Source organism: Leptodactylus fuscus, chromosome 8 (assembly GCF_031893055.1).
Source record: "Leptodactylus fuscus isolate aLepFus1 chromosome 8, aLepFus1.hap2, whole genome shotgun sequence".
Taxonomy (NCBI): domain Eukaryota; kingdom Metazoa; phylum Chordata; class Amphibia; order Anura; family Leptodactylidae; genus Leptodactylus; species Leptodactylus fuscus.
Window position 1 is genome coordinate 6,431,789 of NC_134272.1, and position 23,703 is coordinate 6,455,491.

Consider the following 23,703-nt stretch of genomic DNA (forward strand, 5'->3'; position numbering starts at 1 on the left):
GCTCCGGATGTGACTGCTAATTCTGCACCCCTATAGGGACCTGCCGTTGTGTCCTATTCTAGCTGATATATTGCAGCAGCATAATGTATAAAGCTCAAACACTACTGTGCCTTTAAGAGCAAAAATATCTGCCCTTCTGGTTATTTCCATCACATATGCAAATTGACATCTGAAAAAAACAGAGCTGCAGTGTACAGCATGGCGGACAGGACAACAGTCTGAGCCTCAAATGAGATAAGTGCAGGTACTTGGACTGTATGTGGGAATATTACAGGGGTTTACAACATATATGGTCAGATCCTTGGAGGGCCAAGTAGTTAAGGGCGTTGTCCTTAGGATAGGCCATATATATATATCTGATCAGTAGGACACCTAATAGAAAGCCCCCACACCGATCAGCTGATGGGGCCACTTATGCATAGATTTGGAAGCAGATGACTGACCCTATATAGTGGCTGCGAGTCAGCTCAGGTCCCAATGAAATCGATAGTAGCAGAGTTGCAGTCCTGGCTCGCGGCCGCTATACGGGCACCTGCGGCACCTGCTATAGTAGATACGGGCACCAGCGGCACCTGCTATAGTACACACGGGTGTCAAAAGTGGCCCCATAAGATGATCTGTGCAGATCCTATCACATATTTGTGGCCTGTCCTGGCCAAGCCCTTTACCTTTACAGATGATGAAGCTCTTAAACACAAGAATAAGCGTCTCTCATCTACTGACCCAAAATTATCTGGAAACCGGCCACATATGTAACCTTTACAGCGCTGCATGTATGACGAGGACTTAAAGGAACACGAGCCAGTCTCAGGATACAGATATAGGACATAATAAAGAGATAAGGTAATCCTCTCTGTGTGTCCCAGGAGCCCAGACATGTCTCCCCTCCTCATCTGACTGTAAGACGCCCGCTTATTGTGCACGGTCTGCAGTAGGACAGCCATCATTAAAGGGGTTCTCTGGCTCCATAGCATAGGTCATTAGTATCCATTCGGTGGGGGTCCGATACCAGGACCCTGCATTGATCACCTGATCCAGCTGTCAAAAGAAGGTCTTCTCCTATTCAAGTAATAGGCACAGCGCTGCAGCCCCACCCACTGTCTAGTGGCAGCACCGGGTATTACAGCTCCATGCCTATTACTTGGATAGGAGCACAGCTGTCTCCAGCCCCATCCTGTGCTAGGACACACCCAGGGCAGCTGATCGGTTCAGGGGCTGCGTGTTGGATCTGCACTGCTCTTATAATCGATGGCCCGCAATATAGAAAACCAACTAAGAGGTGAAAAACCCCTTTAAGCAATGCCCCCTTTAAGTGGTCTGAAAATGGAGCAGAGCAGCAGGAGGTTAACCCTTTTGTTCTCTGCAGGGTTTCTACAAGCCTGTTTGTGTTTGGATCATGCAGAACATGGCAAAGAGTGCGGGCAAGGATTCGTGTCTAGGTGGAGTGCTCCTTAATGAGGATACGCAAGGTCTTCCATATGGACATCCAGGACCCCAGACACAGTGGCCACAGTATAGAAGCCACGAGCCCCCAACCTGCAGATACAGCATCGCACTCACATGTAATTCAGCTCAGATTCCTGTCTTAGCAGAAGTTGCTTCTCATGGATGAGCTTGAACCAGTCCACCATAAGGGAGTCCTCCGATTCATCTACAAGACATAAGACAGGATATTAGATAACATGCATTAGGATCTTAAAGGCCCCTGTGCTCTCTGTAGCACCAGATTAGTAGGAGCAGGGTTGGACTAAAGGTTCATGGGCCGTGGAAAAAACCTCAGCCTGGGCCCCCCTTATCCTACTTACCCTCACAACCATTCCAATCCATATGTTATGGCCGCAGTTACATTTCCCTTTCCTTCTCTGTCTGGGCCCAGACCTCCATAGAGACTCGTTCACAACATGTCTGTGCACACAAGCTTCTCACCATTCCGTGTAGGTGTCCCCCACATAGTAATCGTGTACTGTCTGGCTGCTGACCAACTGCAGGCTAAGTTTCTCCTTTCTGACAGTGGAAGGCTGTGCATCATAAATCCACTCCGTGCAGTGCACCAGAGGGCAGGGGGAATATATTTACAAGGCACAGACTGCCAGCCACCAAAAGAAAATCAGAAAGGAGAACAAAGAAGTTTATCCATCTGTGTTGAGGATCGCCTGCACCCCCACCTCCCGGCTTCGAGGCCCAAAGCAGATAGTTACTCCAGTGCACCTCAGCAATAACGCCTGCAGTGTGATGCCCACACCACTGTCCAAGACTCCCTGACCACCATTACTAAAAAATACCCCTTTATATTTGCAACATGACCTACATTAGACTATAATGAACCCCCTCCAGCGCCATTCCTGGTAAGGCCCCTACACGCGGCGTTCGTGCCTACAATGGCGCCGCTGCTGATGGTATTCCCATTCACAAGCAGAGATTGCAATCGCCATCGGCAGGTCTCACCTCCGTCACAACTACGCAGCTGTTTCTCCAGATCTACTCCTCGCTGCTCCAAGTAGTCCAGCTCTTGCTCAATGATCTGGAGCTGCTTCTGGATCTCTTCTTCTGGAATGTATTCAGGACGATTCTGCAATGGAGCAGATGAACTGGTCAGACCACAAACAATGGGCTCAGGTCTCTATATTACAGGCATGCAAGCTAGAGGATGAAATATGGGTTAGGTGCGGGGTCAGAGCACAGGGAGGGCATGAGGGCTGATCTCTGGGGCCCCCACAACTTTAGGGACCTAGGAGATCTTCCACACCAATCCTCTGCGCCCAGGCCAGTTCAATCTATTAATTTGTCCATTCTAAAATAGATCTGACCTTAAGGTCCTCAGAAGGCCAGCAGTAAGGGAACCCCTTCAGTATGGGGATCCCTGGGTGAGGAAGGGGTGCATGTGTGGGGTTCACTGTAGGGAAGTCTTAGTAAGTCAGGGGGTCTGTTGTCTCCTGAAAGGGGTTTTCTGGGACTTACATATGGATGACCTATGTCTGTATAATATCATTCTCAAGATCAGTGGGGGCCCGACAAATCAAGATAATGGCATATCCATGCAGCAGACCATTATTTTAGGAGATGGGTTTAACCCTTCTCATAGTTTTCAGCAGAGGGCGCTATGTCCATGAGGTCTGAGGTCCAGATGTGGGATTCAGGTCTCCAACAGACTTTGGCCAGGAATCTCCACTATTTTAGATCTGGCCTTCTATGTTTATCCCTCTAAGCAGAAGCCATCGCAGCTTTAATAGGGTTGGATATTTAGGCATTAAAAGGGTCTACAAAGACAAACCTTGTTAGGAGACGCCACCATGTTGTTTTCCACCGGGTTTGGATTGGAAATGTTAACTGGAAGAAAGAAGAAGGAAGATCGGTGAGACCTTATATGTTACCGACACGACTTCTATCTTATCTATGAAACGCCAAGAGAACATGGTGCCTGGTGTTATAGACTGGTCACATGAGGAGAACATGGCGCCTGGTGTTATAGACTGTCATGAGGAGAACATGGCGCCTGGTGTTATAGACTGTTATGAGGAGAACATGGAGCCTGGTGCTCTAGACTGGTCACATGAGGAGAACATGGCGCCTGGTGTTATAGACTGTCAGGAGGAGAACATGGTGCCTGGTGTTATAGACTGTTATGAGGAGAACATGGCGCCTGGTGTTATAGACTGTCAGGAGGAGAACATGGTGCCTGGTGTTATAGACTGGTCACATGAGGAGAACATGGCGCCTGGTGTTATAGACTGTCATGAGGAGAACATGGAGCCTGGTGTTATAGACTGGTCACATGAGGAGAACATGGCGCCTGGTGTTATAGACTGGTCACATGAGGAGAACATGGCGCCTGGTGTTATAGACTGGTCACATGAGGAGAACATGGTGCCTGGTGTTATAGACTGGTCACAAGAGGAGAACATGGTGCCTGGTGTTATAGACTGGTCACATGAGGAGAACATGGTGCCTGGTGTTATAGACTGTCATGAGGAGAACATGGTGCCTGGTGTTATAGACTGTCATGAGGAGAACATGGAGCCTGGTGTTATAGACTGGTCACATGAGGAGAACATGGCGCCTGGTGTTATAGACTGTCAGGAGGAGAACATGGAGCCTGGTGCTCTAGACTGGTCACATGAGGAGAACATGGAGCCTGGTGCTCTAGACTGGTCACATGAGGAGAACATGGTGCCTGGTGTTCTAGACTGGTCACATGAGGAGAACATGGTGCCTGGTGTTCTAGACTGGTCACATGAGGAGAACATGGTGCCAGGTGTTCTAGACTGTTATGAGGAGAACATGGTGCCAGGTGTTCTAGACTGTTATGAGGAGAACATGGTGCCTGGTGTTCTAGACTGTCATGAGGAGAACATGGTGCCTGGTGTTATAGACTGGTCACATGAGGAGAACATGGCGCCTGGTGTTCTAGACTGGTCACATGAGAAGAACATGGCGCCTGGTGTTCTAGACTGGTCACATGAGAAGAACATGGTGCCTGGTGTTCTAGACTGGTCACATGAGGACAACATGGTGCCAGGTGTTATAGACTGTCAGGAGGGGAACATGGCGCCTGGTGTTCTAGACTGTCAGGAGGAGAACATGGTTCCTAATCTCCCATTCTGATGAGGGGGGGGATCCTAATTCCCTCTACGTCAGTTTTCTGGTATAGAGGAACACTACTGAAGCTCACATTTGGCGCATGTTCCTTTCTTGCACCACAAGCCCTGCTCCGCGCCTCCCCCACCCCACCGTGCACATGTAGGTGGAGCGGGCAGGGCAGATATATTAACCCTTTACCAATACTACTCCTGTATAATAAACCTCAGATATTTTCCCTCCCAGTGACGGCGATTTCTCCAGACACAAGGAAACAAGCCGTCTATTGTCTTCTGACTCCTCAATCCTTCCTGTACACGAGTCGGCCAAGACACATCCCAAAAATCTGCATAAAACATATTAACCCCTCAGAAGGAATCCGCCGCAGAGGACAGACAGCCGGAAATCAGCAACGTACGGCCTTATGATAGTCCCGGGATGTTGGGACAAGGACCTGGGCTTGTTATATGGGACAATCAGAGGATCAGAACAATAGGCAGATCACTACTATAGTGGTCACCTACAGAGCCCAATGGACTCCACAGGGTCTGTCAGGTTCGTTGTCACCTATTCCACTCTGCTACATCAGGATCAGGCCGGATACAATGACTGAGACAGCACACGCTTCTGGGGCCGCTGCCGCCACCATGTTATACGGGTTAATAAATCCATTAAGTCTATTAGATCTTTAGGAGATTTTATCTTCAATCTCTTTATGAGGCGTCTAAATTAAGACTTGTCTCTAAATTTAGCAGTGGAGGAGGGCAGGAGCGCACCTTATACCGTCCTTGTCATTGACGTGACTCACAGGGGCGAGGCCGGACTTGTGTAACCTGTCACATCGCTGCAGTCATGTGCTGACGGCTACAAGAATTACCTTCACTCTCGCTATGAAAGTTATAAATAACATGGCACCTACGTGATCGTACATACCGGCCCTGGGGTGTGTGATCTGTGCAGGCAGACATGGCGCGGGAGTCACCTGGCAGAAGAGGCTTCAGACCACTATGGATCTTATATGGCGGTATTATTTATACTCTGTATACAGTGTATACAGTCATCATTGAGTGTTACAATGTTATTAGTCTCTTCTGAGCATTATACTGTATGGCGTTGATAGGCTGGCGTAGTATGGCGTAGTTATATGTATATCATATATGGGGTACAAGTGTTACCCGCACCGCCATAGAGCGCCATTAACATAGCACGACGTTCCCAGCAATCTTCAGGATATAGTAAAGCAGTTTCCCAGGACTGATGACCTTTCCACAACACCTGACCCCTTTATAAAGTGACAGGGACCCCCTCCTTACCAGACACATTATTTGTCAACGAAGAGATTTTGGAGGTTCCTTTGTCGGACGTCCAGTGTGAGCGCCAGCTCGGCACCGCCGGCTCATGGCTCACGGCAGTATCTTGCCATTTCTGCTCGGCTTGGGGCCAGTCACTCAGCAAGTCCACTTTGGCAACCAGAAGTTTCTTCTTCGTAGAGGTCGGTGTAACTTTGGCAGATTCTGAAGAGATGGAGAGAAAATTTGCTTAAAAAAAAGGAACTCTGCAGAAAATATCTCTATCACCTGGATCTGTCGTTCCCCTGACAAGTCAGTCTTAAGTAATACCTGTATCTTTTTATTCTACATTGTGCTGCTCCTCCGTTATTACTCCTGGAAATGTACTAATAAATTGACAAGTGGGTGTAACCTGTAGGGGGTGTGTCTGACATCGTCCAATCTGTGCTGACCGTATGAGACGGTGGAAGGACACGCCTCTTTGACACAGGGAATGGCACCACCCAGTTGACAATGAATTCAATAATTGTCCAACACAACCTCCTTATAACATACATTACCAGGGAAACTGCAGAGGAACCGATGACAAACACAACTCTGCTACACGTGTGGATAGAAAACATATACCGTCATGCTGTGTCCACACAACAACCCCTCCCTCGTGCACACGCATGCTAGCCATGATGTTATGTCTTTTTGGAAAGGAAAGCACAGCCCCCCTCATGCAACAAGGTAGCTAGACATAAGACAAGGAGCATGCCGTCACACGTCCGAGTTATTCGGGAGGCTGGCCGCTGGGAGATACCATTACAAGACTGATGGCAGCACTCTGAGGCCAAGGAATGACAGTCATAAAAGCTGCCCGAAGAGGTAACCACCCAGCTTTCCACACACCCTGATAATAAACTAGTATGTAAAGTTATAGGTATCCCTGCTAATGTATCACTCTGACTTTGTGTCAGTCTTTACTATAGTTCTGGCATTCTATTCATGATACTGCAATGCTACAGTTCTGATCTCTGTCCACAAGCCACGTGTGACCTGTAGGAGATTGGCTTACATAGACAAAAATCAGTCATTTGTCAGGGGTGCAAGAAGTGGGCTTAGCGTCAATCACCTGGGGGAGGGGTCGCGTATTTTCAAAGACCCCCTTAACATGTGATAATCATCAGCAAGCAATGCTATAGAAGTATTCTCCACCTATAGGGGCTCCCTGGAAAACATCCTTTAAGGCTGAACTTCAAACACATGCAGGGGTCAAAGCACATGGAACATGCACAGAGAACATATCACAGCAGGCAGAACACGCCACACGTGAAGGCTACGGCGCCGGCTCACCGCAGACGCTGCACAGTAGGGCAGGCCTAGCCGAGGTCAGTTTGCATTTTCAGCTACATTGCAGAAGAAATGGAAAGGGCGGAAGAAAGAAAGACAAATCAGATTGTAGAATACATGTGGGAGAGCGTAGGCATGGAGGTCAGGGGCGCCGCACCCTCATATGGCAAGTATGGTGTAAGTCAAGCCTTATGGAACAATACAAAACCAGATCAAAGGCGAATATAAAACCGCAATTATAAAGGGGATGACCAGGAGTAGAAGACACGGCTGCTCTTTGCTTTAAACAGCGCCACCCCTGCCTACAGGTTGCATGCAGTATTGCAACTTTGCTAAACTGCAATGCCAGACACAACCATTGGACAGGCGTGGCGCTGTTTTGAGAAGGAGGCAGTCTTTTATGGAATTCTGGACTATCCCTTTAAGTAAATTATGTATTGACAACAGATCAGTATATTTTGCAGTTCTGAACATTCTCCAGGTTTTTGCAAACTGGAAAATGATCTATGAGAGACGGCCTCTGCAGTAAGCGATAAGTGGTGCCTATGCGGCGCCGCTCATCTTTATATATATTATATACAGACAGGTCAATGGCACTCGTGTTCTTGTACCTGTGACTACTGGGCTTGGCGCAGTCGCGGGCGCAGCCGGCTGAATTGGCTTGTTCTCCTTGTTGGCAGGGCTTGGGGAGACGATGGTGACGGTTGTTTGCTTTTTGGGAGTTGTAGTAGTCTCGGGTTCCTTTGGTGTCGGCTTTGGTTCGTGCACAGTACTGCGGAGAATAGAACAAGCGTTAGATCTGATTTCTGTATATTTACAGTGACAACACGAGCATGGATACGGTATAGGTGTGCGATATCTGATCAGGGCGCAGGAATGAGCGGGACGCAGTAACAAAGTGTTATGCTGCACGCAGGCGTCAGCTCTGTAGCCAGAGGGGTCAGCAGTCCTAAAGTTGCTGGATTTTCCCAGGCACATCCTATAAACACACATCTGTCTTGCGCCTTACAAATATCCCGACACTTGGATGGAAGGGCCTGGACTTAATCATCCAGTTACACAATAACTCATGTAAAGAATCCTATTTAAGGAGACGCAGACATCTCAGCTATTCCAGGAAGCCCCAGAGGGTAGCGGGAGATTTAGGGGAAATTATCCCTGGAAAAAAAAATTCTGGGATGTGAATTCTTTAATAGGAATCAAGAACATTTACGAACCGATGTAAGATCTCCTAAATAGGACTGGACATAGACACAGGGAATGACCTTGCAGGTCACGGGCACCATATTACGTAACATCTCACTCCCCATGGTGGGACAGTTCTCAGCCCTGCCCATATAAGAGTAGTTTCCTTTGTTTTGGGATGAAAATTGGACAATCGGGAGGCGTGCATTAAATGCAATGCAAAAATATGGAAAAACAATGAATGTAAGGTCTAAAGTGTCGAGAAACTGCAAGTTCAAGATCTTGGGGGAAGGCATTTTGGAGTTTCTCTGCAACGGGGAACCTGTCAGGTCAATATGGGACACTAAAGCACCCAGAGGTCCTTACCGGGGTCTTCGTGTCCCATATAGACGTGTAACAACACATTGGGCTCATCTTTGGTGCTCCCAATGCCAGTGCAGTTTCTCATGTACACCCCGGCTTCGCTGTGTATGACCCCAAGATCCGGAACCACACCGAAAAGTGTAGACCTTCGGTTTCTGTGAAGATCTGTGCCAGCACCGGGCGTACAGGAGCGGGGTAAGTATGAATGAGTTTTATTATCACGGTATTTGGGACCGTAAGGCCTCGATCCATAAGGACCTGTGGGTGGCTTAGTGTCCCAAACAACCCCTAATTTTGGGGGAACGTCAACCTAACTTTAGCTGTCCCTCCGATACCTACCGAGGGGCTGAAGGCTTCTTCTCCACAGACTTCAGCAATGCCCTCCAGTCTTCTGGGGCTTCAGATTTTGCCACTTTATTGACAGGAGTTTGTGCTGAAACAACATAAGTTAATGAAGAGAAAGCTGAACCACATTGGCACAGACATCAAAGCATCAGATACACAAGGGAGGACGGAAAGCACCGAGCCGGAACGTAAACATGATCTCTGCAAACTTCAACCCAACTTCAGACATGTAACGTAAAAACACTCACTCTTTGGAGATGTTTCGTCCACCTTCTGGGCTCTTCCAGGGCTCAGCACGCTCGGCTGTGCAGGTTGTGTACGAGGTGCTGGTACAGGGCTCGGGGCTCTAGGCCCCTTGCTGACACTGGTTGGTTGAGTGGTTTTTGGGGGTTCAGGGGTTAAAACAGATGTTGGCACTTTATTCTTTCTTTCCTTAGGAACTGGTTTCTCAGGTTCCGTTTTGGGACTAGGAGCCGTCGTTCCATTTGGCTGAGTATCCAAAAACCTACAAAATAAATTGTGTTAGGACGATCACAGAAATCGAGCACTTACTAGCAGACACTTATGGTAAAGGGATCCGTCAACTGTCCAAAGTAGACAATCTCATGAAAGCAGGTCAAACCAAGAGACCAACAATCTAGTATCGAGGCCCATTAGACCATATGGCTAATCCTTTGTGCCTACAAGAGATAAGAAGTGAGCTCCTACCTTTTCGGAGTGGACACGCCGCTAGGACTGTCAGCAGGTTGAGTCGTCTTTGGAGTCGACGACCCTGGAATATTTTTCAAGAGAAAGTTCCTCGCTTTATCTTTTTCAGCGCTGGCCTCAGATGATCGCGGTGTTCCATTAACAGCCACCGATCTACCAGGGCCATTGGACACAGATATTTTTGGAGATTCTCGACCGGTCGAAGACTGAATGGTTGTTGGTTCTGGAACAACAGGACTTGACTGAAAAAACTTGTCCCGGGCTTCCTTATTTTTTGCAGCTGATGAAAGCCTAGGCTTGGAGGAGGGATCGGGTTCCTTGCCTTGGGCGTCACCCTTAGTAGTTGGAGAAGACCACTTTCCAGTAGACAGAGAAGACACAGTGATGACGTTCCCGGAGGAACCAGTCATTTTGGTTTGTGGACCAGTCTGTCCAAACTCTTTTTGGGTGTCTCTATAAGAGTTGAACTGAGACGAAGGAGAAGAACCAACACCTTTGTTTCCCTTGTTTTCCTGTACTAGAATAGTTGTTGGGCTGTTGGTAATATTGGAAGTCATTCTGTCCTTACTTGTGCCCATAGGACTTGAGGCATTGGTTCTTGGTTTGGGGCTACCATAAAATCCCACCGCAGTCCTGTTGGTAAATTCCTGTTTGGTTGTGCTTGTAGAAGTAGGAACATCCTTATTGACTGTGGGTTGTACAGTAAAAGTAGTCTTAAACCCAGAATCTTGGCCTGTTTTGGGGACATCAGTAGTGTTTTTGCTGGCAAAGCCAACAGTAGTTCTGTGGGTTGGTGCAGGGACAGACGGACTTGTGGGACTTTGCCAAGTTCTGCTAGTAGGAGTGCTGCTTGGTTGACTCGTTGCAAAGGGGTTGCTCCGATTAGATCCTGAGGAAGATACTACAGGTGTATATGGTCCAGTGGGGGGAATACTAGTAGATGTATGGGAAGGAGTGTTACAATGGTGATTTGTGCAGACCAATGTACCCGGATGGTCTCCTAATTTATAACTGCCTGGCTGCAATGTTCGTGAACACTGTTTGCACCTGGAAATACAGTAAAGAATATTTTTGAATGTCTAATGTAGAGATCCTTACTTGCAATGAATGGACTCTGCATCCATAAGACGGTACCTGAAGCAATTCCTGTGGTAGAGCTTCCCATCAGCCATGTGCCGCTGAACCAAGTGCACATGTTTCCCGCAGATGGCGCAGTTGCTGCTCACTGTGGTGTTGGGATTAAGTTCTCGAACGCCCTACGGAAAAGACAAAAAACCCGCCAGTCAATAAAGGGAAAGGATCAAAGGAGTCAGCTCAGGAGATTGGGGCTCATGGTCACCAGGTTGCAAGGACGGGTTAGCTTAGGAGATATGTTGTTGCCTATATCTGATGGGATATTTGGTGGCGAACCCAACCGTAACGAAAGCCTGTGTGATCTTACCGCTCTAATCGGAGCATTCTCCACCACCGCTGGGCTGCCCTTTTGCGCCGGTTGGGAAACAGGTGTGGATTTAGGAACGTGATTGGTTACTTTCTTTCCAGCCGGTTCTTCGGTAGTGTCTGGAGGAGGACGTTTCACAGCGGCCATGCCTCCAACTGCAAGAGAAGGTCAAGAGCATGCGTTGATTAGTGAAAGGTCTATTGCTTTGTGAAGAGGAATCATTTGTGCATGGCATCATGGGTAGCGGGATATAAACATCCTGATATTATCAATGTAAATCATAGCAAGTATACAATATGGGTATTACTATTGCTGGGAATCCAGGCAAAATAGACTCAAGGACCCCGCTCTTGTGGACCAACTCTTACTTGCCACCTAGAAGTCATCCCATAGGACCAGCACAATAGCTCTTGCAAAAATTGAGCCATGGTAATTTATGCTGAACCTGCACAAGCTCTAAGTAGTCTTCTGTTCTTCCATTCTACAGGTATGTGGTGCAATAAATCCACTGGGGAGAATTTATCAACTATCCTATGCCAATTTTCTGGCATAGAAGGGTTAAAATGTGTCTGGTTTTTGGCACAAGGCCACCTTAGGTGCCTAGGATGCAAGAGAGCCCCAATTCTGCACCTTGTTTCTTTGAAAACGAGTCGGCTGGGGATACCTGGGCCCAACATATTTCATATAAGAAGAAGACGAGGAAGACGGGACCCAAGGTGTAGCAGGGGAACAGTAGGAGGGGAACTGAGCATGCCGTTTTAAAATAATACCCTAAAAAAGAATATGATAATCTTATCTATCGTGCACGCTGGGCGGGCATTCACGGTCCGACGTCATCTTTAGCCACGCCTACATCTTCTTTCTTCTTGCAGCGATGTCCTCGGGTCCCGTCTTCCTCTTCCGGTGTCATTGCTTGTAATCCCGCACCGGCGCAGTAGCAGGGGAACTGAGCATACTGAGCATGCTCAGTTCCCCTCCTACTGTTCCGCTGCTACTACTCGGGTCCCGTCTTCCTCGGCTTCTTCTTCTGGCGTCATTGCTTGTAATCCCGCGCGGTGCAGTAGGGAAACAATAGCAGCAGGAGAACTGAGCATACCGAGTTTCCTTGCTACGGCGCCGACGTGGGCTTGCAAGCAATGACGCCGGAAGAAAAAGATGAGGAAGACAGGACCAGAGGACAATGCTGCAAGAAGAAAGAAGATGTAGGCGTGGCTAAATATGACGTTGGACCGTGCATGCCCGCCCAGTGTGCACAATACGGTATGATTATCATATTCTTTTTTTAGGGTATTATTTTAAAACAGGGGGGTAGTTTAATATAACATTAGCGATGCCTGAATGACCTTTTTAAAGCCTATTCACACATATGGGGGGCTCTATCGGCATAATTTTGCTGATGAGCCCCTTTAAAGATCCCCCTCCCCGCTACATAGTAACGGCCAAAAAGTCAAACAAGAACATGTTGAAGCCTCCTCCGTGGCAGGATCCGGCAGAACGGCGGCCAACGTCTATTTAATCAGCTTGTGTATCTATTGAGGAAATATTTGATTTCCGAGACACACACACCTTACTCCAGGGCCGACCTTAGAAAGAAGGGAAAACCGCCAAGGGTGGAAAGTCCAGGAAGGATTTCTGTGGAAATTTGTGGTCTGAGGGTTAAAGAGTTTCTCCAGGATTAGGGCACTAAAGTTTCGAGAGCTCCGGCGGTGCCCATATGTTGTACTATATTAGCTGACAAGTTCGGCCAGGTTTCAGCTAAGGTCTATGAGCACTTTACAGCTGGCCACACACACTCAACAGCAATAGGCCAAATGCCCATTAGGCCAGCAGTTATTCCAGACTCCCCCCATACACATACATCCTCCCTTAAAAAGAACCTCTCCCCCTCAATCTTTTTTCCCCCTCTGTCCCTCAATAGGTGCCAATTCACTGATTCTGGCACTGTTACCATTTTTTCTCTAGCCCCCACCATTCCTGAGCTATCAATGTTGTTAGTTTCGGTGCCTGATATCCTAACTAGACTCCCTTATATCAAGTGGGTGATGCTAGGCAGAAGGAGGTTACAGACAGCCAATCAGAGGTAGCCAATGTAAGAGCTCAGAACCACGCCCCCTGCCTGACCTCACCCACTTGATATAAGGGAGTCTAGTTACCATATCAGACACCAAAACTGCTGCAATGATTGCTCAGGAATGGCAGGGGCAAAAGTAAAAAATCCAACTGCGTTGGAATCAGTGGGACGGCACCTATTAAACACATAACATAGTCGGACATAGTGTATGGGTTCCTTTGGTTTATACATAGTCCTGTGAACAGAATATTGTTGGGGACTCGTGACATATCAGAAGAAGACAAGGATCAGGCAGTTGGATTTCAACAGGCCCAATCTTTTTGTACTCAGGAGAGACAATCCATCCTACTAAGTGTCTGGCAGTAGCTTCGTCCCCGCTCTCTTTTAGATGAGCTGAGCCTGTAAGAGTTGGGGGCAGGGGGGGAGTCAGAAGAAATAGAAGTCAGCAAAACCCACATATGGCCGACAGCTGTGTACTGCCAGACTATGAAACTAACCAAAGGCATAAGTCATGAAAAAGTTGCAGTACCCGTCAAGGCCATATTCACAAGGTACAAATTTAGTCTGCATTCACATGGAGGGGAGCGTTATATACTGCACAACGTTTGCCATCAAACTTCAGAAATCCCAATGTATCCAGCGTAGCGGCGAGCCTTCTATTATAAACCCAAGCCATGGCCGCCTACACACAGAGCCTCAGATGATCTTACAGATTATCCCGTACATGGTGGATCTTTAATCTCACATCCAGCAGGTCAGTATTAAGGGCGCCCCTACACCTTCAGCTGAAAGCTATTCCTCACAACCCTCCTACAACACGCATGCCTGTTGCACCCGACAGATCTATGATTAGTTAAACATTCCCAGAGCCGGGGGTTTCCATATCTGGGAGTAATGCTGTTGTGAACTCCAGGACTTTTCCAAGGGTAATTAAATCGCTGTGGGTGACCTGTGACTCTGCAGCGTTCAGTTTCCACCTCTGCCTGGTTACGGCATGTTCTGGAAGGATTTATAGCTCTTTAGTTCAAGGTGGAAAATCCTAAACTACAATGTAACCCAAGTCTGGGAAAGCGGTCATGGATGACATCTAATGCACATTCTGGCGGCCTTAAAGAAACATGGGACTGGGTCAGAAATGGAAGATAAAAGGCTCTAAAATGGTCACGATACAATATTAGGAAATCCAGAGCTACTAGAGGGGGTTCCTTATTCAGGACACAGAGTAGATACCACCTACAAAGTTATCTCTGGAGGACCCGTCACTTTCATGCATATCGATTTTACTGGACACTGTGTAATACCTCTATTCACCTCTGGGAGTGCTGCAGGGAAAATAAACACTTCCCTGATAGAGTACTCTGAACTCAATCAACTGATCCCAAGCCGTAAGGTAGCACAGATTTTACATTGGGGCTCCCAATTGAAAGACTGAAAAAACACAGGCCGAAAAAGACAACTCCCGAGCAAGAATCTCACAATTTTATTGTTTTGGGTTTTTTTTGCAATGTTTTTGATTCTTTAATCCCACCTTACTCTATGAAGTATATAACACGCCGTGTCTATAAGGAGGGGGCCGGGGCAGAGGTCACTTTGTCAGCGCACATTCCTCAACGCTTGCGAGTTGGAAGAAGTTTCACCCTCATACGAGGAGCACAATTGAAAACATTTTGACCAAACCTCCCGGGGGACTGATCCTTTTCATTCCCTTTCCACTGAAGAAGGCTTTCCCACAGAGGAGGGGGAGCAGCGCGACCTCTTCTCTCCAAACGGCCTCAAACACACCACAAAACCCGCTCTGTACGCCTCATTAGGAGGAGACAATAGCCAGGATTTTCCTGTATAAACAACAACCTGATACAAATCAAACTCGGAGGCTCAGTATAGAGAAGTGACATGAGGGGGGTAGTTAATGGGGACTTCTTAAGGATTGATAAAAGGTTTTAACCTACTGCATCGGACCATTGCACTTTTTGGTACCAGAAGATGGCCGTACACATTAGGTGTCGGTTGTAACGTTTATGGCGACCGACCGACTCTTCCCCCATAGTAGATGACGGAGTACAGAAAGATCAGGCCATTTCCAATGGGCCATGCCCAATTGTTTTGTTCTTGGGGAGGTGTCTGGCATCAGTCTTCCTATTCAGGATACATGTGAGCCAAGTGTGCATGTGTATGGGGGGGGTCGGGAGAAGTTAGACTCAGCTATGGGAAGTGTGTGGTTGGCTTAAGTCAACTTGAATGTAACTTTTTGAGGGTTCCATGAAACAAAAACACAATCTCTTGAAGGGTTCACCACATTCACCAGTAGGGTGCACACGTGTCAATGGGGCTCAGCCGCAGAACCAAACAACCCAAAACACATGGAGGCCCACCAACGCCGCATTGATGACCAATCCCAACGATAGGCCTATAAAAGGGTGGTCTCAAAAAGACCCTTCTATGGTCCTCATAGAGGTAAGAATCCTACAGCAAGTCATCTTAGGCCTAACTTGAGGCTCCTAGACCCCTATACCCATAAATGTCCCCCATGTGCCATATTCAATATACTGTCTCCATATGTGACAGGGCCTGGGTACAAATGCCACCTCGGCCCCCCTATGGCTACATCCCCAACCAAACGCTTGGTACTCACTGGGCGAGCGTCCATGGAAGTAGTTGTAGTACTGGGACACGTAGGTCAGGATGCTGAGCCGGTCGGGGACCCTTAGTTTCACCATGTCTTCTGCATCCAGGAGAGCGGGAATTCCAAGCTGTTCCTCTGCAACACGGAAAGCCTGGAGAGACGACAAGGGAATCAAGGGAAGCATCGCAACAACGAGACCCGCACGTACTTACCCAGGGAGCTGGAGACTGGACCTGGGGCAGCCCGCTGTGTAAAGACATTATGCCATAGAGGGACCATCTACTGTCTTATCTATTAAAGGAGCCTGACGAAAGCAGTCATTAACATATATGCAAATAAACCCCCACTCTGTGCATATTATTAAACAAGCATGGCCGCTCTAATCGCTTCTTCTATGTAGACATAGTCACAGCACCAGCCGGAGTCTAGTGTCTGATTTCATTTACTTGCTATTTTTCCAGTTTGCAGCCATATTGTTTCACTCTAAAGAGTCTGTCCAATACTAAAAAACGTGACACAGCGCCACACCTTCCTATTGGTGGCGACTGGTATTACATCTCCGATCCATTGTTGGGACTGTTTTAGTGACCTGGACAACCTATGGATAGTCATGGGCAATTTCTCGAAGAAGGCAGCCATGTTACCCCAGCCCTTTAAGATTAGTTGTTGGGGTAATTGTACAGATTTGGCAAAATGGAACTAAAAATGGAACGTCCTATGATCCCCTGTGAGAGATATATCTTAGAACATGATTTATAGTCATAGTGGCCATTTCTCCCAGGGATGCCCAGGAGGCTCCTGAAAAGAGGGGTGATCTCCTGGAAGAGGGTGCAAGTCTCCCGGGGCCTTACTGAATGCTACCACATCTGCAGAATAGCAGACAATACGTGACTTCAGCTTTTCTACTGATAACATTCGGGAAAAAACAGTGTGCCCAGCTCACAAAGTGCCTATATGGCGGCAATATGTGGGAATATGGCCTTGTGCATAGGGAGCAGAGCCCAGATCTATGCACCGTTCTCTCAGATTCCAATGACTAGGACCCTATGACCGATTTTGCAGCAGAATGCAGTTGGATTGCACTTGGGGTGACATCGTAGTGTCATGGGGGGGCATTCTATTATGCAGCCACCTCTATGGGGGCTTCTGATCCGTTGGACTCCAATGATACGGACAAGGATAAGACCTGCTCTATATGTTTATCGGAACGGAACGGACCATCAGACACCCCTATGGAACACACACTTGGACGTGTGCATGAAGCCATTGACAAGTAGGTTGCTCTATATAAATATAGTACGGCACTAAGCTGAACCCTCTGCAATACCAATATAAGATAGAATAACACAAGTGAATATGAACTTACCAAGTGATTGTTCTCATAGACGTTCTCCTTGCTCAGCGACTTAAAATCTCTGGGGGAAAAAAACAGATTAAAAAACAGATTATTATTTTTATTATCCCCATTTTCCCACCACTACATTATATAGAGATTTTTGCAGAAAACTTGAATTAAAAGGAGAATTTTGCCTTGTTTGACAAAATTTCGAGCTCTGGGGGCTTAAGGAGACCCTCTATTATAGTGGTCAGTTCTTCAGTGGTCGGTTTCTAATACCACATGGATGACCCCGCCACTGGACCACATGGATCTGCTCTCCATAGACTTCTATTCTGCACAAAAAACTGTGTTTGTGGATCAAAGAAACCTTCAGAATATAGAAGAGGACGACATAAATGGTAAGATCACCAGGTACATCAATGTCAGACACATCTGAACGGGAAAATCCTAACATATTACAAAGTGAAAGTATAGTCACGGCCATAACAAGGCGGGGGAGAATTCCTGGGTAGTCGGATGTGCCCGGTCATGTTTGTTTGTAAGACGTGTAAAAACAAAACCATCCGGGGCTGTGAATGGGCCAAAGAAAATTTCCCTATAACACAGTGCCAGCGTCATGTTCTGGAAGGATAGTCTGCATCCGAAGGGGAACTGGGGGAGGTGAATAAGATTTGGAGCAAAGGCAAAAGACATGAAGGTAGCAGAGAAAGAGGAGAGATGACGAGAGAGGAGAAAAGAGAAGAGAGCAAAGAGAGGAGAAGAGCAAAGAGAGAGGAGAAGAGAGCGAAGAGAGGAGAAGAGAGCAAAGAGAGAAGAGAGCGAAGAGAAGAAAAGAGCAAAGAAGAAAAGAGCGAAGAAAAGAGCAAAGAGAAGAAAAGAGCAAAGAGATAGGTGAAGAGATGAGAAGAGAGCAACGAGAGGAGAAGAGAGCAAAGAGAGGAGAAGAGAGCAAAGAGAGGAGAAGAGAGCAAAGAGAGGAGAGGAGAGCAAAGAGGAAAAAAGAGCAAAGAGAAGAAAAGAGAGAAGAACAGAGCAAAGAGAGAAGAAGAGAGCAAAGAGAGGAGAAGAGAGCGAAGAGAGGAGAAGAGAGCAAAGAGAGGAGAAGAGAGCGAAGAGAGGAGAAGAGAGCAAAGAGGAGAAAAGAGCGAAGAAAGAAGAGACAAGAGCAGAAGAGAACGAAGAGAAGAGAGAAAAAAAAAAGGAGAGCGGAGAGAGAAGAAAAAGAAGTGACAGAAGAAAGCAAAAGAGAGAAATGGAAAGAGAAAACAGAGAAGGAGGAGAGATATGAGGGGAAAATGAAAAAAAAAAATTAAAAAAGTGAAAGAAAAGATGAGAAGACTCAGAAAAATAAGAAAATAAAATAAAGGAGCAGCAGAGAAAAGACAACAAAGAAAGAATAAAAGAAAGCAAAGAGAGGAGAAGAACAGAAGAATGACCGAGAAAGAAAAAGAGGAAGCAAGAGAGGAAAAATAGTGGAGGAGAGATCGTGTCACAGGGACGGAGCGTCACAGGATCTGCAGCACATCAGACAGCAGTCACCTCCCTCCATGTGTGTGCTACAGTTTCTGCCACCCTTACATTAGCCTCATGGACTGGCAGCGCAGCTCACCCATGTGCCGGCCTCATACCCACTCACTGCCCTCAGAGCCATCCCAGATATCTACCATGAAGATACAGACACTTGAAAGCAGCATGTGAACACGGTCTAAATCAGGCCATTCACAACGGAATAATGTCAGCCGATATTATCAGTATTGGCCAACCACGTAATGTGTATGGCGGCCACTCGACTCTGCCGGAGCACAGAAGGATCGAGCAGGTGACGTTCAACATGTCCAATCGATACTTTGTCAGGGAGAATCCTCTCTCGGAATACATGCAAGCTCAGCCAAACTGAACCTATGTAGAAAGTGATCCAATATGGACTAACAATCTCTAGGATACAGGGACATCCCACCACGCGTGACCAGCTCTGCCCCACCACGCGTGACCAGCTCTGCCCCACCACGCGTGACCAGCTCGCCATCTCCGGCCTCCTAACAATATCTTACTACTTACACCATTCCCAGGACTATTTCACCATCGCACCTCATTAAACTTTGTTTCTATAAAAATCCACAATAGAAAGAGACAGAACAATAGAGATGGCGAGATAAATGATTAACGACAGGAGCCGCCAACGCCGCAGTCACACGTCGCCATCCCTGTACCCATGCTGGGACTGTACAGCCGGGCAACCTGCCGTGGATTCGGTCACATCCTGAATTAATTTGCATGGCCCGACCCTTTACTATCTAGGCAGGTGTATCCTGTAACACAGCAGCGTACAATGACAGCGCCACATGGCGGGGGGGTGACAGGAGGCGGCCATGATATGAGAAGATCACAGGACAGAGATAAAGATCTCAGCGCTAATGAAACAGGACACGCGGGACAATGCCCAGCAGACATAACAATAGGGGGGATGAAAGAGAACAGTAGAGGGAGAGGACGGGGGGGGGGGGCAGAAATTAAAAAAAAAAAAAAAAAAAGTGCTTTTTGTATTCCCAGAAACAGCGCCCCCTCTTGTTAACTGGCGGTCTCTAGTATTGCAGTTGAGCGTCATTCGAGTGAACGGGACGGCGTTGCAAAACATTGCACAGGGCGGAAGATTTATTTAAGGAAAAGTCTCGTCAAAAATATTCCAGAAAGGACGAGCTAGAATTATAGTGACCCAGGAACGCAGCGGCTTCTCAGGGGGAAAAAAGTGTCGACTCATTGCTGCCACAAGACGTACGAGCGCGGCGTAGGGCGCTGACCACAAATTCCGTCTTCTTGGCGCGGTCACATGCTGACAGTCTCAGGACAGTCACCGCTCAGCGCCACAAACTAATTATAGGGGGGGGTAAAAATGACTAAGTCACCGAGTCTTACAACATCTGGAGAGTGTCATGTGTCCGGATCAGAGGAGACCGGGGAGCGAGGAGGAGAGCGGGGAGCGAGGAGGGGAACGAGGAGGAGAGCGGGGAGCGAGGAGGGGAGCGAGGAGGAGACCGGGGAGCGAGGAGGAGAGCGGGGAGCGAGGAGGAGAGCGGGGAGCGAGGAGGGGAGCGAGGAGGAGAGCGGGGAGCGAGGAGGGGAGCGAGGAGGAGACCGGGGAGCGAGGAGGAGAGCGAGGAGGAGAGCGGGGAGCGAGGAGGGGAGCGAGGAGGAGAGCGGGGAGCGAGGAGGGGAGCGAGGAGGAGACCGGGGAGCGAGGAGGAGAGCGGGGAGCGAGGAGGAGAGCGGGGAGGAGACCGGGGAGCGAGGAGGGGAGCGAGGAGCGAGGAGGAGAACGCTGACGCTTTACAGGTCTCAGCACAACAGCTGGGGGCCGACTGGTTACTATGTATACACTTCCTAACAACGACTGTCTTTTAAAGGGATTCCACCATTAAAATCAATTTTTTTTGGGCGATCACACGTAGGAATGGCCTTAAGAAAGTCTATTCTTCTCCAACCTTTAGATGTCTTCTCCGCGCCGCCGTTCGGTGTAAATCTCGGATTTCATCGGTATGCAAATGAGTTCTCTCGCAGCACTGGGGGCGGGCCCCAGCACTCAAACAGCACTGGGGGAGTCCCCAATGCTGCGAGAGAACTCTCCAGCGCCGCCTCCATCTTCTTTTGGAACGGGGTTCTTCACCACATCTTCTTCCAGCGCTGGCGTTCATATTTCTAGGCCTTGCATGCCAAAGGCCACAAGAAAAATGGCCGCTTACACAGTAAGTAAGCGGCCATTTTCTTGTGGCTGTGGGCATGTGCAGTCAGCTCTGTCCGAGGCCTAGAAGATTGACCCCCGGCATGAAGAGGCCGTTGCTGAAGAAGATGGAGGTGGCGCTGGAGAGTTCTCTTGCAGCATTGGGGACGCCCCAGTGCTGTTTGAGAGCTGAGGACCGCCCCCAGTGCTGCGAGAGAACTCATTTGCATACCGACGAAAACTGGGATTTCTACCAAACGGCGGCGCAGAGAAGACATCTAAAGATAGGAGAAGAATAGACTTTCTTAAGGCTATTCCGACGTTTCTACGTTTAAATAAGGTTGTCAGGGAGAAGCCGTAGTAGTCAAGTCATTGTGGTCTGTCAATTCACACAACCGTGGCCCTGAAAATGTGCACCCGAGGGTCGCCCGTCATGGATTTTATCTATTAAGGAAGCCAGTAACGAAAACATAGCGCCCCTTTAATCCTATATGACCAGGGTACATGGTGGGACGTTTGTCTCTTGGTCCGTAGTTGTCAGACTGTCATGGCAGCCATAAAAGATCAGACAGACTTGAGCTGACAACGCTCCACATAGTCGTGTTTCTCCCCCGTTCCCCATGTTGGGAGATGTCACCACACACAGATCCCTTTATCTATGGGGACAGCTGGGCCGTATCAGTCAGACCTACAAGAACAACACAGGAAAAAACAGCAGGCGGGAGGAAAGGCCGCTGACTCGGAGACCCCCGCACCCAGAATAGACGGCATTAGGATTGTTTTATCCGGCTTCCTCAAGTTTCCGGCACGGCAGGCTTTACAAGGATGAGAGCGCACATCCTCTCCTCCTGTCACCAGGCCCCAGAATCCAAGGCTCCAAGTTTAATTTTCTGAGCCAGCGGTTCTTAACCTCCTTGGACTGGACCCAGGGATTGGGCAACGTCTTCCTATTGGAGTTTTTGCATGACTGAGGGCCTTGTGGCAAAATGGGCGACGGATTCCACTAATAAGTAAAATGAATGGACTATGGAGTCCGGGAAATGTTCTGCACCCTGTATCGTTTATATAGAGGATCGTGTGCAGGATACTGGGACTGAGCTGCAATACCGGGTACAGCCACATTTGTGTATATGGCGCTGTGCACCAGTCCCAGTGATCAATCCACTAAATCAAATATGGAGTAATGTAAAGATACCTGAATGAGGCCTCAAAGTCCCAAAACAGTGATAAAAACTTGGTTGTACCATCCGCACGGCTCTCTGTGACTCAACATTCACGTGAACGTCCCTCCAACCCTTACCAACAATGTCTTCGAGGGGGTCACCAGATTAAGGCCACGCAGATTGAGTCAGGTGACCCAAACCTATTTAACCCTGTCGAGACCTCCGTTGCAGAGTTGTCGCCAATATGCAAATTAGCTTTATGGTGCAATGAGGGCGCTGCCATTGCACCAAAGTGGGTTGAGCCTTGTTTATTAGTTGGATCGATTATTCCCACTAGATCCGGTTTTTAGGGCGACACAAAGTTGGGATCTAAATGGATCCTGTCCTACCAACCATAAGTCACCGGACAGCCAACAGCTATTCCTACCAACCTCCTGCACACACATGGATGCTCGGCTCAGGGCAGTGTGCGGGTCCGCTCACCTCTGCTGCCAGATTCCTCAGACGGTGACTTATCTCTCTTGAGAACGAAGGATCAGGCAGATTGAAATCCAACATGCCTGACCCTTCCCTACCACAACATGGTCAGGGCTCCACCATAGACATTAGATGGTTGGTCAGTGGAGTCATGTGTATGGCCACCTAGCGCCACGCCAAGGCCTGAGCTATGATACCCAGCAGTGGATGCAGAGGTGAAGGAAGCGATCCTTGTAAAATTCCTGCCGACGGCCATAACACCTCAGCAACGCCTTGTACTGGTGCAGACGGACTTATTGCATCTTGCCCTGTGACAGGTGAGCTCATCTACAGCTGACTATGGCCGCAAGCAAGGCACGCTACACCTAGAAAGCAAACACTATAGCTCACTCTCTACACAAGCTGCATTCACACTAAGGTGGATAAAGGATCAGCGGGCGGCAAAGCATCAAGAAGAAAGACAATAGAAAACACCGGAAGGAACATTGCTCAAGGCGTCTATCGCCATAGCTCGACTAGTTACATATCTACAATCAAAGGAAGAGAACTGACAAAGAGAAACAGCGCCACTCCTGGACACTGGCTGTAAGTGGGATTGCGGCTCAGTCCCATTCGAGCTTCTCGTAAACTCTTATACCTTTGTAGATTGACAAAAATGGCGATATCGCCGCAATGGGGGGGTGGGGATTGTCTAAATCAGGGGGCTCAAATCTATCAGACCATAAGAGGCGGGAAGACCCTTTACTAATAAGAAATACTAATCACAAGCCAAGGAAGCAAAATGTCCTTAATACACGACGTGAGGTGACAGGTGGGGCCTCTATATACACTGTATACAACACCTCCGTATTTAAGGTTTCTGGTGACTCAGAGGTCGCACGTGACAGGTTTACTTCAAGAATGAAACCGAAGACATTAAAAGAAATGGTGATCCTAAGTCTTAAAGGGGAAGTCCGGCTACAGAATATTCTGAGGAACTTCCTGAAATGTTGTCTATAAATAGAAAGGTCCACAGACAGTCCCCGAAAAAGGGCCGGAATTAGGACCAAGAGGTATTTCAGGAGATTATCACGT

The 23,703-nt window shown here is 48.1% G+C and overlaps 3 protein-coding genes across 3 annotated transcripts in view; 2 read left to right on the top strand and 1 right to left on the bottom strand.

Annotated features, from left to right (window-relative positions):
• ELFN1 (extracellular leucine rich repeat and fibronectin type III domain containing 1) overlaps window positions 1-23,703 on the top strand; it is a 694,846-nt gene that overhangs the window by 19,698 nt on the left and 651,445 nt on the right. The gene's annotated exons all lie outside the window — the stretch shown is intronic.
• Window positions 1-23,703, bottom strand: part of MICALL2 (MICAL like 2) — a 32,709-nt gene that overhangs the window by 3,775 nt on the left and 5,231 nt on the right. Inside the window, exons 3-14 of the mRNA XM_075284199.1 lie at window positions 17,302-17,350; window positions 15,945-16,086; window positions 11,242-11,396; window positions 10,935-11,056; window positions 9,801-10,847; window positions 9,341-9,597; window positions 9,087-9,180; window positions 7,811-7,971; window positions 5,889-6,089; window positions 3,272-3,327; window positions 2,446-2,569; window positions 1,561-1,651 (exon numbers count right to left, since the gene is read on the bottom strand). Of these exons, the coding sequence (XP_075140300.1) occupies window positions 1,561-1,651; window positions 2,446-2,569; window positions 3,272-3,327; window positions 5,889-6,089; window positions 7,811-7,971; window positions 9,087-9,180; window positions 9,341-9,597; window positions 9,801-10,847; window positions 10,935-11,056; window positions 11,242-11,396; window positions 15,945-16,086; window positions 17,302-17,350 (2,499 nt within the window). The remainder of the gene's footprint in view (window positions 1-1,560; window positions 1,652-2,445; window positions 2,570-3,271; window positions 3,328-5,888; window positions 6,090-7,810; window positions 7,972-9,086; window positions 9,181-9,340; window positions 9,598-9,800; window positions 10,848-10,934; window positions 11,057-11,241; window positions 11,397-15,944; window positions 16,087-17,301; window positions 17,351-23,703) is intronic.
• LOC142216714 (uncharacterized) lies at window positions 17,579-18,587 on the top strand. The gene is made up of 3 exons (XM_075284748.1): window positions 17,579-17,695; window positions 17,979-18,222; window positions 18,277-18,587. Exons 1-3 carry the CDS (start codon window positions 17,579-17,581, stop codon window positions 18,585-18,587), a joined length of 672 nt encoding a protein of 223 aa, XP_075140849.1.